Source organism: Callorhinus ursinus, unplaced genomic scaffold (genome assembly GCF_003265705.2).
Source record: "Callorhinus ursinus isolate GAN/ISIS: 27379988/994484 unplaced genomic scaffold, GSC_fseal_2.0 scaffold12, whole genome shotgun sequence".
NCBI classification, from domain to species: domain Eukaryota; kingdom Metazoa; phylum Chordata; class Mammalia; order Carnivora; family Otariidae; genus Callorhinus; species Callorhinus ursinus.
In genome coordinates this window covers 68,864,720-68,877,688 of record NW_027397074.1, presented here as the reverse complement: position 1 = coordinate 68,877,688, position 12,969 = coordinate 68,864,720, and the positions used below count along the sequence as shown (strand labels likewise).

Sequence of the window (12,969 nt, the reverse complement as noted above, 5' to 3'; positions counted from 1 at the left end):
TTTTAAAGTTCTACATTCTATAATCCTTCTGAGAACATAGTCTACTCTCTCCAGGGACTGGTGAGTAATTAATTCAGATGAAACAGAGCGAACATGCCTAGTTTTCCATCTTTCTCCAAAAGTATGTACTACCACGTCTATGCCCCTTATAGCAAAGACATTTCTATATATAACACATTCTAATTACTCCGGCCTATCCCGTCATTAAAGGAAATGAGAAGAACTGCCTATCAGGTGGCATATAAACTCTTTGCCGAAAGCTTCCGATCCAGTACTTTTTGGGTTTTTCCTTCAGTTTCTTATAATCTTCCTCTTATAAAATAAACTGTATTTTCTAGCTTTTGTCACATATCATTTGCATGGACTGGCACTCCATCTGGATTCAACATTCTAATAACACCTAGAAATTTTGGATATAATATTTAAAACACTACAAGAAAAAAACTTCTGGAATATTTTATAGACAAAATTTCTTACCCTCTATGAATGCATTTTGTACAACCATCAAATATTAAGTCCTCTGTGTATTATACCTGCGTGATAATCTTTCTGTGCAACCTACAAACTCTTCAGAAAAAAACTCTTCAGCAAAGGACCATATGCCAAACAAGAAATTTGGCAGCATTCTTTGAAGGAATGGTCTATATTCACGCTCTCCAATTCTTTTTTTCCCATTTTCTCTTGAAGACACCCCAATCCTTTCATCCTTACCACTCCACTGGAAATGCTCTTGCCAAGTTCAACCATGACCTCCGTGTTGCTAAATCTAATGGTCAATTTGCATCTTATTCAACCTGCCAGCAGCATTTGACAGAGCTGATCACATGCCCTCCTTCTTAAAACACTCTTTGCACTTGGTTTCTAGTGTATTGCTCGCTCTCTCCTTTTTTTTAAAGATTTTATTTATTTATTTGACAGAGAGAGACATAGCGAGAGAGGGAACACAAGCAGAGGGAGTGGGAGAGGGAGAAGCAGGCTTCCCCGCGGAGCAGGGAGCCCAATGCGGGGCTCAATCCCAGGACCCTGGGATCATGACCCGAGCCGAAGGCAGACGCTTAACGACTGAGCCACCCAGGCGCCCCTCTAGTGTATTGCTCTCTTGATTTTCCTCCTGATTCACTGGTAGCTTCTTGGACTCCTTTGCTCATTCCTTTCATCTCTCCAACCTCTAAAGGGTAGAATGCTTCAGGCCTCAGTCTGCACTCACTCTCTAGGTGACCTCTTCCAGTCTCACAGTCTTAGACAAGATCTAAGACTTAGTCATTTTCAGCAAGATCTCTCCTTTGAATTCCAGACTCACGTATCAACTGCTTATTGTTTCTCCACTTAATGGTTAAGAGGTATCACAGACCTGACGGGTCCAAAACCAAATTCCTGATTCTGCCCTACCCTCACTCATTCCTATACCTGCTCCTCTCTTCCAGTAAGTGTCATCTCAACCCTTCCAGTAATCAGACCAAAAATCTTGAGGTCCCCTTCCCTGCTGTTTTTGCTCTCACACCCCACATCCAATCCATCAGTTAATCATGTTGGAGTTGACTTTTGAAATACATCCAGGATGACCACCTCTTACTACCTTTGCTGCTGCGATATTGGTTTTAAGATCCTGTGATTTCTGGCCTGGATTACTACAATAAACTCCTAACTGTTCTCCCTGCTTCCATTCTGGTATATCCAAATTCTACTCTCAACACGGTAGCCTGATGGTTTCTCTGAAAACATAAATCAGAGCATATCACTGCTTTGGTCAAAAGCCTTCACTGACTTCCCATCTCACTCAGAACAAGAGTCAAAGCCGTTACACCGGACCAATGACCCCATAATGTGGCTCTCTACTACTGCTCTGACTCTATCTCCCGTCATTCTTTCCCTGGCTATTCCTCAAACATGACTATCACATTCATTCCATGCCACTTGTACAACTTTCCTCTTGCTCTTCTCTCCGCCTGAAAAGCTCTTCCTTTAGACATTAGTCATGCCCCTTTACTTTAGGTCTCCATTCAGAGGTTGCCTGTCAAAGAGGATTTCCCAGACCATCCCTATAAAAAAAGAGAAACTACTATATCCTCCCCAAACCTTTCTTTTCTTTTTTTCCTTACTCCACTTTTTTTCCATAGTACTTATCATCATTTGACACATTACATATGTGTTTATTTTCTTTTTTCCTCCACTGGATTATAAGCTCTTTCAGGGAATTTGTTTTATTCATGGTTATATTCCCAAGGCCTAGAACAATGTCTGGCACAGTGCAGGCATAGAAATTTTCTCTGAATGAAATGATGTGGTATTCTACATCTGTTCTTCCTTTCTAGTTTCATGTGTTTGACTTCACAGGAGTACTTTCAAGTCTAATTCTGCCATCAAGGACTCCGACGGTATCCTCGGTGCACCTAGTAATGCCTGTCACACCACGAAGTGCTGGAGGAACAGCAACAGCACGGAGAAGGGAGCCCTCACCGAAGCAGGCGTGTTTGCTGTCTCTTCCGGATAGATGGATTAGACTCAAACACGTGAGGCCGTTTCCGCTTCTTTCCTGTTGCCACTGCAGCGGCAGCAGCCATTCCCACGGGACCTGAAACAATAACGTGGGTGCTGAGATCAGGCAAAGCCCGTCAGCTCTACGAGACAGAAAGCAATTAAAGGCACGAGAAAGGTAGCCTTTATTTCCTAATATGTTCTCAGTAAATATAGAATGTTCCTGATATTAACATAGTTCACTATTGTTCAACACAAATCATATTTTCATTTACCAATGAAACTTACAAGGAATCTACAAAGTGACTGACTTAAACACCTCCCTACCATACACTAGCTAAATTTTACATAATGTTGTGTTGTGTTTTGCCAGCATGCCCATACTGCGAAGGCAATATTCTCAGAGGTGCTAAATGAAATCGCAGCATTGAGAGGAAGAGCTTGCCAAAAGAATCACAGATTTCAAATTTCATTTCCATCCCTGTGCCCCTCTTTCCATTACCCCAAGACACTGCCAAGTTAAGGAAGAGAGATAATCACTCATGCTTGGAACTCAAATAGTAACAACAACACCCATAAGAGGAATAGCTGGAAGAATATTATCTTAATTGGAAATTTTTTCTTATATATCTGAGAATTGTGCCTAAAATGGAGTTGTTGACCACAAAGTTAAACTGATGAAAGCATGCTGGCAGGAAAGAGATGAAAACTATCCCACTCTAAGGAAAAAATGTTAATAAAAGTTGGTCTGGCTTGCCCTCAAACTAATTATTAAAATAAAGGGTAGACCCTAAGGAATTATTGGAGTCTCTGATTCTGGAATCTCAACATATCAAGGACATTCCTTTTTCTTTTTAAAGCAGATGATCCACTTTTATCCTTATTTATAAACCATATAAAAGGCTTATATGAAAATTAAGTTTAACTACTCACATTTATACTAGCACATATGTTATATAGGGTCTAAGGGGCTCAATTAAAATAAGCCTCCCTGAAAATCTAGACAGATCTCTCTACATGTTATTTAGTAGTATAATCAGTCTGACTTAAATAAACTCCTCTAAAGAGCCCCCAGAGCAAGTCAAAAAATAAATTAATGCTTTTAACCTTCATTTCCATTGTAAATAGCTGCTAGATAAAAAAAATCCTATTGATACATTTTTCCCAGTATTTTATTTTTTGACTGTGATAAGAACACTTAATATGTGTGATCTACCATATTAATTTTTTAAGTGTACAATACAGTTAAAGATAGGCACAATGTTGACCAGATCTCTAGAACTTATTTATCTTGCATAACTGAAACTTTATACCTGTTGAAGAGCAACTCTCATTCCCATACCCCAGTTGCTGGCAACCACCCTTCTACCCCTGTTTCTATGAGTTTGACTAGATACCTCATGTAAAGTGGAATCATGCAGTATCTGTCCTTCTCTGTAACTGGCTTCTTTCCCTTGGCATAATGCCCTCAAGGTTCACCCACGTTGTTGCACATGGCAGGATTTCCTTCTTTTTAAAGGCTGGATAATATTCCATTCTATACATATACCACATTTTCTTTACCCATTCATCTGTCAATGGACACGAGTTGCTTCCACATCTTGCCTATTGTGAATAATGAACATGGGAATGTGAATACTCTATGAGATCCTGATTTCAATTCTTTTGAATATGTACCCAAAGGTGAAACTGCTGGATCATAGGGTAGTTCTATTTTTAATTTTTTAAGGAACCTTTATACCATTTTCCATAAAGACTGCACCATTTTATATTCCCACCAACAGCATGTAAGGGTTCCAATTTCTCCACATCCTTGCTAATATTTATCCTTTGTTGTTGTTTTGATAGAGCCATCCTAACAGGTGTCAGATAGCAACTCATTGTGGTTTGGATTTGCATCTCCCTGATGATTAGTAATGTGAACATCTTTTTCACGAGCTTCTTGGCCACTTGTACGTCTTCTTTAGGGAGATGTCTACTTAAGTCCTTTGTCCATTTTTTAATTAGCTTATTTGTTTTTATTCTATTGATCTATAAGAGTCCAATATCTTATTACTAAAACTTTCAAATATAGAGCAAAGTTGAAAGAATTTTTTAGTGAACATTCATATATCTACCACTCTACCATAACATTTTACCATATGCATCTATCCATCTTTCTTTTTTATTAAGATTTAAAAAAAATTTTAAATAATCTCTACACCTAACATGGGGCTTGAACTCACAATCCCAAGATCAAGAGTTGCATGCTCTAGTGAGCCAGTCAGGCACCCCATCCATCTTTCTATCCATTCATCAATCCATATCATTTTTTTATTCTGATGCATGTAAACTGCAGTATGAGTCCCCTAAATATTCAGTGGGAATATCATTAGCTAGAGTTCAATACTTCTTTATAATTTTTTCTTTTGAGGCAAAATGTACATATAATGCAATGTACAAATATTAAGTGTACATTCAATTTTGTGTAAGTGTACCATAAATTTTGAAAATGTACTTATGATAACCAATCTCCTATCAAGATATATAACAATACCACAACTACAGAAAGTTCTCTCATGTCTCCTTTCAGTCAGTTCCCACCCAATCTCTCAAAAGTACCCACAATTCTGATTTTTCACCCTCGTTTAGCCCTCTCTATTCTAGAACTTGAAATAAATGGAATCATACAGTATATATTCTTTTGTATAAGGTTTCTTTCACTTAGAATAATGTTTTTGAGATTTATCCACACTGTTATATGTGTTAGTAGTTTGTTCCTTTTTATTGATGAGTAATATTCCAGAATATAAATAAATCACAGTTTATCCGTTATCCTATTGATAGACATTTGGGTAATTTCCAGTTTTAGGCTATTATGAATAAAGGTGCTTAATTAATTTATAAATTCAATACAATTCAAATAAAAGTCCCAGCATGGGTTTTTTCTGGAACTTGATAAGCTGATCCTAAAACTTAAATGGAAGTGCAAAAGGCCAAAAATAGCTAGAATAATTGTGAAGAATTTTAAGAATTTAAAAAGGTGCACTCATCCTATCAAATATCAGTAGTTACTATAAAGCTACAGTCATTGAGACAGTACGGAACTGGCTGAAGGATAGACAAGCCAATGCAACGGGATTAAGAGTTCACAAACACCTTCCCTGTGTCAGAAGACAGAGGTGGGAAATGGATGAACTATTAAAAATGTGGTACTGGGACAAATGATTGTATGGGAAAATAATGAAACTAGATCCCTATATCATATACACAAAAATATTATCCAGGTGAATTGAAGAGCTAAATTAAAACAACAAAGAATTTTGTAACTTCTGCAAGAAACTGCTGTAGAGTACTTATGAACTCAGGGGTAAGAATTCCTTAAATAAGACTCCAAAAGGATAAACAGTAAGGTAAAAGACTGATAAATTTCACAATAATATAAATTAAAACCTTTATGGACAAAAGAAATAATAAAAAATTGAGGGAAGGAGTGGTCAACAAATTGGGAGAAGATTCTAAATGCAATGTATATTATCAAGAAAAGAACAGTATTAAAAAATATATCAATAACTCTTACAATAAGAAAAAATGACAAACCAACCTGATTGGACAAAGGCATAAAGAGGAAATATGCAAAAGAAGAAAAGCAATAGTCAATAAAAAGTCACTTCAATAGTCTGAATGGCACTCTATCTTGTCTTCCTGCACTGGCTAGAATCTCTAGCTCAGAGATGAGCAAATTAAAAAGACAATGAGATACTATTTCATCAGACTGGCAAAAACAAAAAACGATTGACAATTCCAAATATGGCGAGGACTGGAAGCAACAGGCACTCCAGCATGCTGTGTGGGGATGTAAATTGATACAATGATTTGGAAAGACATTTGGAATATTTAGTAAAGTTGAAAATGTGCCCATCTTTGCCCTCTCATTATCCTCATGGATATACCCTTCAGCAGTGTTTTCAAACTGCAGGTTTCTGTTCTTTGGGGGTTCATGAGTAGCTTTTGTTTTTTAATAAAATGGAATAAAGTGAAAGACACTAGAACATATCAGTGGGTGTGTCATGGCAGAAGGGTAAGTATTACTCCATGAGAAATTGTTATTCCAGTTATATGTGCATTCATTTATCCCAGACCACAATGTAAAATGTATCACTATGGGAAATGTCAAGAGTTTGAAAACCAATGCCAAAAGAAACTCCCACAATTTGCATAAGAAAAGATAAAATAATCTTCATTTGCAGTTATTGTAATAGGAAAAACTTATAAACAGCCTAAGTGCTATACCAATATATGTCATTTTCAGATAATGAATGGAATACCAAATCACACTTAAAATAAAAATATACTGCCACATTATCAACATGAATGAATCTCAAAAAAATAATACTGAATGAGATAAACAATGTTACAGAGAGATAGGATTAGAGTGTTATCATTTTTATAAACTTTAAAACATGCCAAACAATGCTAAGTATTATTTATTGATACATACATATACAGCAGAAATAAAAGAAGTGCATGAGAATGATAAAGATCAAATTTAGGATAGTGATTACCTCAGTGGAGGGAGGGAAGAGAATAGGATTAGAAAAGCAGCAATCTCCTTCCCTTCCCTCTCCATTCACCTTATTTCCTCCAGAGTATTCAGTGCTTTTTGAAATTATTTTACTTTATTATTTGTACCCTTCTCCCCACCACTGGTCTGTAAGCTACATTAGGAGCAAGCTCTTTCCTGTCTTGTTCGTAGTATTTATATACAGTGAGATAGAGCATACAGTAATTCCTCAATAATTGTTGAATTTTTAAATGGTAAATCATTTCTACCAGCTGGGCCTCAGTTTCCATATCTGCCACGTGAAAATGTTAGATTAAAGTCCTTTCCTAATTTTAACACTATGACAGTGCAGTACAGTAATACAGCAAAACTATGTCTCAAAAGCATCTTCCTTCCTAGGAAAGCGGTTGACCTGCATTCATTATGTTAGGATGCCCTCTTCTGGGAAGTATAAATATTTCAAAAAGGTATTTTACAAACATCTCAAAATGTGTTCTGCCACTGAGCCTTATTTTAAATTCACAATTCCAGAAATACACAGTGGATTATAACTGAGAGTAATAAGGTTGTTTTTCATCACATTTGTCTTCTTTTCCTTAAATACAGCACATACTAAAAAAAGATGAAGTATTTTGGTCATTCCTGATAACTGATTTACTGTCCAACTTTCCCTAAATATCTTCTAAGATCAATGTTCCTTATACAATATTAAACCCATCCAGGCATGGTTTACATGGAGTCTTCCCCATAGTGCTAAGTATACAATGTAAATAGCAAAGGAATGGTACAAAATACAGCCCAGCTTTAAGTCATTTAGTGGCCCAGAAAAATCTCAAACCTTAAATTGGATTAAGATAATCCAGGATTGCTAGTGTCCTCAGGCATCTGGCAGAAGCAAACAAAAATCCTCTCTAGAGGACAATAATACTATTCTAGACCCCAAATTATTTCTAAAAATAAATTTCCAAACACACCATCCAGTATTCATTTAAATATAACCAATACATGAAGAGAAAAAACCAACATAAACAAGAAATAGTACTAACAACATATAACAGAAAAAGACCCATAGGCACCTCAGAGAGAATTACCAAATGTATTGTAAAATCATGATGCTTACTTCACTCCCAAAGGTTTAAAAAACTTTTTTTTCTACGACAATTGGAAACTATAATAGTACAAATTTGGGAGGGAAAAACATAATAGAAATTCTAAAACAAAAAAAAACAAATGAAACTTAACTATTACTAAAATTAGTACCTCAGTAGACAGATTTAAATCACCTCAGACACAGTTGGTGAGAAAAATTAATAAACTGGAAGACAGTTTGAAGAAACTACATAGAGTGAAGCATAAAGAGACAAAATGATGGTAATATAGAATAGAGGGTAAGAGACATAAAGGATTCAATAAGGAAAACTAACATATTTAACTGGAGTCACAGAAGGAAAAGATGGAATGAAGCAGAAGCAAAACTGAAGCAAAATCTAGTGACTAAGGGGAGCCTCGGTGGCTGGCTCAGTGGGTCAAGCGTCTGCCTTCAGCTCAGGTCATGATCCCAGGGTCCTGGAATCGAGCTCCACATCAGGCTCCCTGATCAGTGGGGAGTCTGCTTCTCCTTCTCCCTCTGCCCCTCCCCCCTTCTTGTGCATGCTCTCGCTCTCTCAAATAAATAAAAAGAATCTTAAAAAAAAAGATCTAGTGACTAAGATTTTCCAGAATTGATGAAAGACATCAATCCACAGATTCAAGACGTTCAAAGAATCCTAAACAGAATAAATGAGAAGTCCAAAGCCAGATGTATCACAAAAACTGAAGACGGAAAAACAAACAAAAAACTTAAGACAGAGAAAATCTTAATAACATTTGGAGGAGGGACCTATGTGGGAGATAACCTTCAAAGGAGCAACTGTTAGAATGAAACAGCTGAATTCTGAAAAGCAAGGACAGAAACTAGTGGGAACAGTATCTTCAATATGAGGGGAAAAAAATAAGTGCCAACCTAAAATTCTATACCCAGTGAGAACATCCTTTGAGATTGAAAGTTAAATAAAAACATTCTCAGACAATGAAAAACTGAGAGACTTCCATGCTGAAGGAAATATTAAATGTTATCTTTACATAGAAGAAAAATTCTCAGAAGACAAGCTGGATATAAAGGAAAAATGAATATTAAGTATAAAACAAAAATAATGTCTTGTATGGCTTAAAATATACAAAGAATTAATACACAGAATAACAATAGCATATAGGTCAGAAGCAGGAGAATAAAATTCAAGTGTTCTAAGAAACTTGCATTATCCCTTAAAAGGACAAAAGTACCAATTACAGAAGACTTTGAAATAAGTTAAGGATGTATTAAAATTTCTGGGGTACCACTAATAGTAAAAGTGTGTATAACTTCCAAACGAACAAGAAAAAAAAAATTAAAAACTTCTCAGTCCCTCTAAAACACAAAGGAAAAGTAAATACAGAGTAAGTGGGATGAAGAGAAAGAAAGCATATTGTAAACATGATAAATTTAAACCTAAATATACCAGTGGTTACATTTACTGTAAATGGACTAAATGTTTTAGTAAGAAGTCAAAAGATTGTTAGAATGGAGGAAAAAAACAAAACCAAAGTCATATCATTAATAGTATGCCATTCTAGATCTTAAGTCTCAGTAGAATACAGGCATAAGCTATAAATGCAAGGCTTAAAAAATCATGAAAATGTGATATATGTGAGAATGCCTGCATTCTAGGCCCTTGCAGATATGCACAATACCAGAGGTTAAGAAAAAAAATGAAGAGCTTCTGATCCAAACAGTATTACCTGCAGCAGCTAGATGGGCTGTTACCTCATCAGCCGCTGTGGAGTTGAGTATGTCTGAATCATCGTAAGAGGTGTCCTCAGGAGAAGAAGGTGAGTCTTCATCAGCACTCAGCATACTGTGCTCAGTGTAGGTGGCCACATGGACCTGCTGTACTTGCTGGGCAACTGCATGGGCTTCTATGGTAGCCATGTGTTCGGTTTGGGTCACTCCGTGCTCCTCCATGAAGATCTACTGTCAGAAGAAAAGGCAAAGGAACAAAATTCAGTGTGTAGTGTAACACAATTCTTAAACGAAGCAATGTTTTCCTCAAGAGCAGAGGAAGCCTACGATTCCACTACATACCTCACCACAACAAGTCACAGGAAATGGATAGCACCATTCAAGTATGATCCAAAAATGGAAGAACATTTTCCTTACGTAAAACCATTTTGATAGAAATTCACTGAGCTAATTTTATATGTCAGGCCACAAGACAATAAATACCCTTCATATTACATATAACAATAAAAAAGATACTTTAAAGATCTCAGTGATGTGCATTTGACATCGTAGACATAAAAACCCTCAGTAAGTAATGAGATAGATAACATTTTCTTTGTATTTCACAGACAATCGGAAGTTAAGCTTTATTTTTTCCAAAACTACAATCACTTAAATTGGTTTTTCTGCTTATAAAACTGTGCCTCTTATAAATCCTGATATGATACATATGATGCAGTAACTTGTAAAGTAGTAAGATAAAGGTCTGCTCTTCTACTGCACTTATTATCTATCCCCTCATCCCCCTCAACCTACAGAAGTGTATTATCCTTAAAAAAATTTTTTGAAGCATACATACATACATACATAAAATTAAAAAAACCCAACAACAACAGGTTCATATGCAGGGCGCCTGGGGGGCTCAGTTGGTTAAACATCTGCCTTCAGCTTGGGTCACAATCTCGGGGTCCTGGGATAGAGCCCCACATCAGGCTCCCAGCTCAGCACGGAGTCAGCTTTTCCCTTTCCCTCTGCCCCTCGTCCTTCCCATTCTTTCTCTATCTCTCTCTCATAAGTAAATAGAACCTCTTAAAAAAAAAAACAGGTTCATATTAACATATTATTTTATAATTTGCTTTTTTCATATTATAATCTATCCAGACATTCTGACATGTCAAAACATACAGATCTTCCTAAACAGCTGCAGTATACTTCATTGTATGGATGTACTGTAATTATGTAACCAATCACCTACTGATACATAGCAAGGCTGCTTTCAAATTTTTGCCATTATACACATCAGTGCAGTGAATATCCTTGTATATAAAATTTTGCATATAATATTCAATAAACTCAATAAAATGAAAATATTACCATATGATCCAGCATTTATACCTAGAAGAACTGAAAGCAGGGTCTCAAAGGGTTACTTGTACACCCATGTTCATAGCAGAATTATTCACAATAGCCAGAAAGGTGGAAGCAACCCAACTATCCACTAATTGATAAATGCGTAAACAAAATGTGGATATATCTACAATAAAATAGTATTCAGCCTTTAAAAAGAAGGAATACAGGGGCAGTTGGGTGGCTCAGATGGTTAAGTGTCTGCCCCAGGTCATGATCCCAGGGGATCAAGCTCCACATCCCTGCTAAGCAGGGAGCCTGCTTCTCCCTCTCCCTCTCTCAAATAAATAAATAAAATCTAAAGAAATAATAATAATAATATAAACTTAGAGAAGAACTTACTTGACTCAATTTTTAAAAATCTATAAGAAAAATTGGGGCACCTGGGTGGCTCAGTCGGTTAAGCATGTGACTCATGGTTTCAGCTCAGGTTGTATCTCAGGGTCATGAAATCAAGCCCTGTGGCAGGCTCCACGCTCAGCGGGGAGTCTGCTTGAGATTCTCTCTCTGCCCCTCCCCGCACTCATGCTCCCTCTCTCCAAAATTAAGAAAAAAAAATCAATAAAAAATCTACACCTAGCATCATATTTAATGCCAAGAAACTAGAAGCTTTCCTGCTAAGTCAGGAATAAGGCAACTCCTTTTCCACTCCTTTTCAACATTGTACTAGAAGTCCTAGCTAGTCCAGTAAGACAAGAAAAGGAAATAAAAGGCATACTGATTGGGAAGGAAAAATAAAACAAAAACCCTGTATTTGTTCAAGATGACATGATTGTCTGTCTATATAGGAAATCCAAAAGAATCAAAAAACCTCCTGAAACTAATACGTGATTATAGCAATGTTGCAGGATACAAAGTTCACATACAAAAATCAATTGCTTTATACCAGCAAACAGAATTTGAATTTAAAACACAATGCCATTTACATTAGCAAGCAAAAAACTAGACTACTTAAGTATAAATCTAACAAAATACTGACGAGATCTATATAAGGAAAACTACAAAACTCTGATGAAGGAAATCAAAGAAGAACTAAATAATAGTAACAAGATTCATGTTCATGGATAGGAAGACTCAATATTGTCAAGATATCCTAACTTGATCCATAGATTCAATGTAATCCCAGTTGAAATCCCAGCAAGTTTATTTTATGGAAATCAACAAACTGATTTTAAAGTTTATATGGAGAGGCAAAAGACCCAGAACAGTAAAGACAACATTGAAGGAGAGTAACAAAGCTGGAAGATTGATACTACTCTACTTCCAGACTTACTATAAACCTACAGTAAGGCAGTGTGGTGTTGGTAAAAGAACACACAGATCAATGGAACAGAACAGAGAGACCAAAAATAGATCCCCATAAATGCAGTCAACTGATCTTTGACAAAGAAGCAAAAGCACTACAATGGAGACAAAAAGAAATCTTCTCAACAAACAGTGCTAGCACAACTGGACATCACATACCAAAAATGAATCTAGACAGACTTTACACACTTCCAAAAATTAACTCAAAATGGATCATAGACCTAAATGTAAAATTCAAAACTATAAAACTCCTAGAAGAGAACACTGGAGAAAATTTAGATGACCTTTGCTATGGTGATAACTTTTTAGAGACAACATCAAATGCCTGATCTATGAAAGAAATAGTTTAACTGAGAAGCTGGACATCATTAAAAACTTCTGCTCTATGAAAGATACTCTCGGGGTGCCTAGCTGGCTCAGTTGGCTAGGTGTCTGACTTCGG

The 12,969-nt window shown here is 36.3% G+C and overlaps 1 protein-coding gene across 8 annotated transcripts in view; it reads right to left on the bottom strand.

Moving 5' to 3' along the window:
• NRF1 (nuclear respiratory factor 1) overlaps window positions 1-12,969 on the bottom strand; it is a 147,727-nt gene that overhangs the window by 86,185 nt on the left and 48,573 nt on the right. For 7 of the 8 annotated variants that reach the window (XR_012380324.1, XM_025865597.2, XM_025865602.2 and 4 more), the window contains exons 2-3: window positions 9,836-10,067; window positions 2,458-2,572 (exon numbers count right to left, since the gene is read on the bottom strand). Coding sequence is in view for 7 of the 8 variants with exons in the window: in XM_025865597.2 (XP_025721382.1) it covers window positions 2,458-2,572; window positions 9,836-10,058 (338 nt within the window). In the remaining variant the exon portion in view is untranslated. The remainder of the gene's footprint in view (window positions 1-2,457; window positions 2,573-9,835; window positions 10,068-12,969) is intronic. The other variant, XM_073899188.1, reaches the window with a different exon arrangement.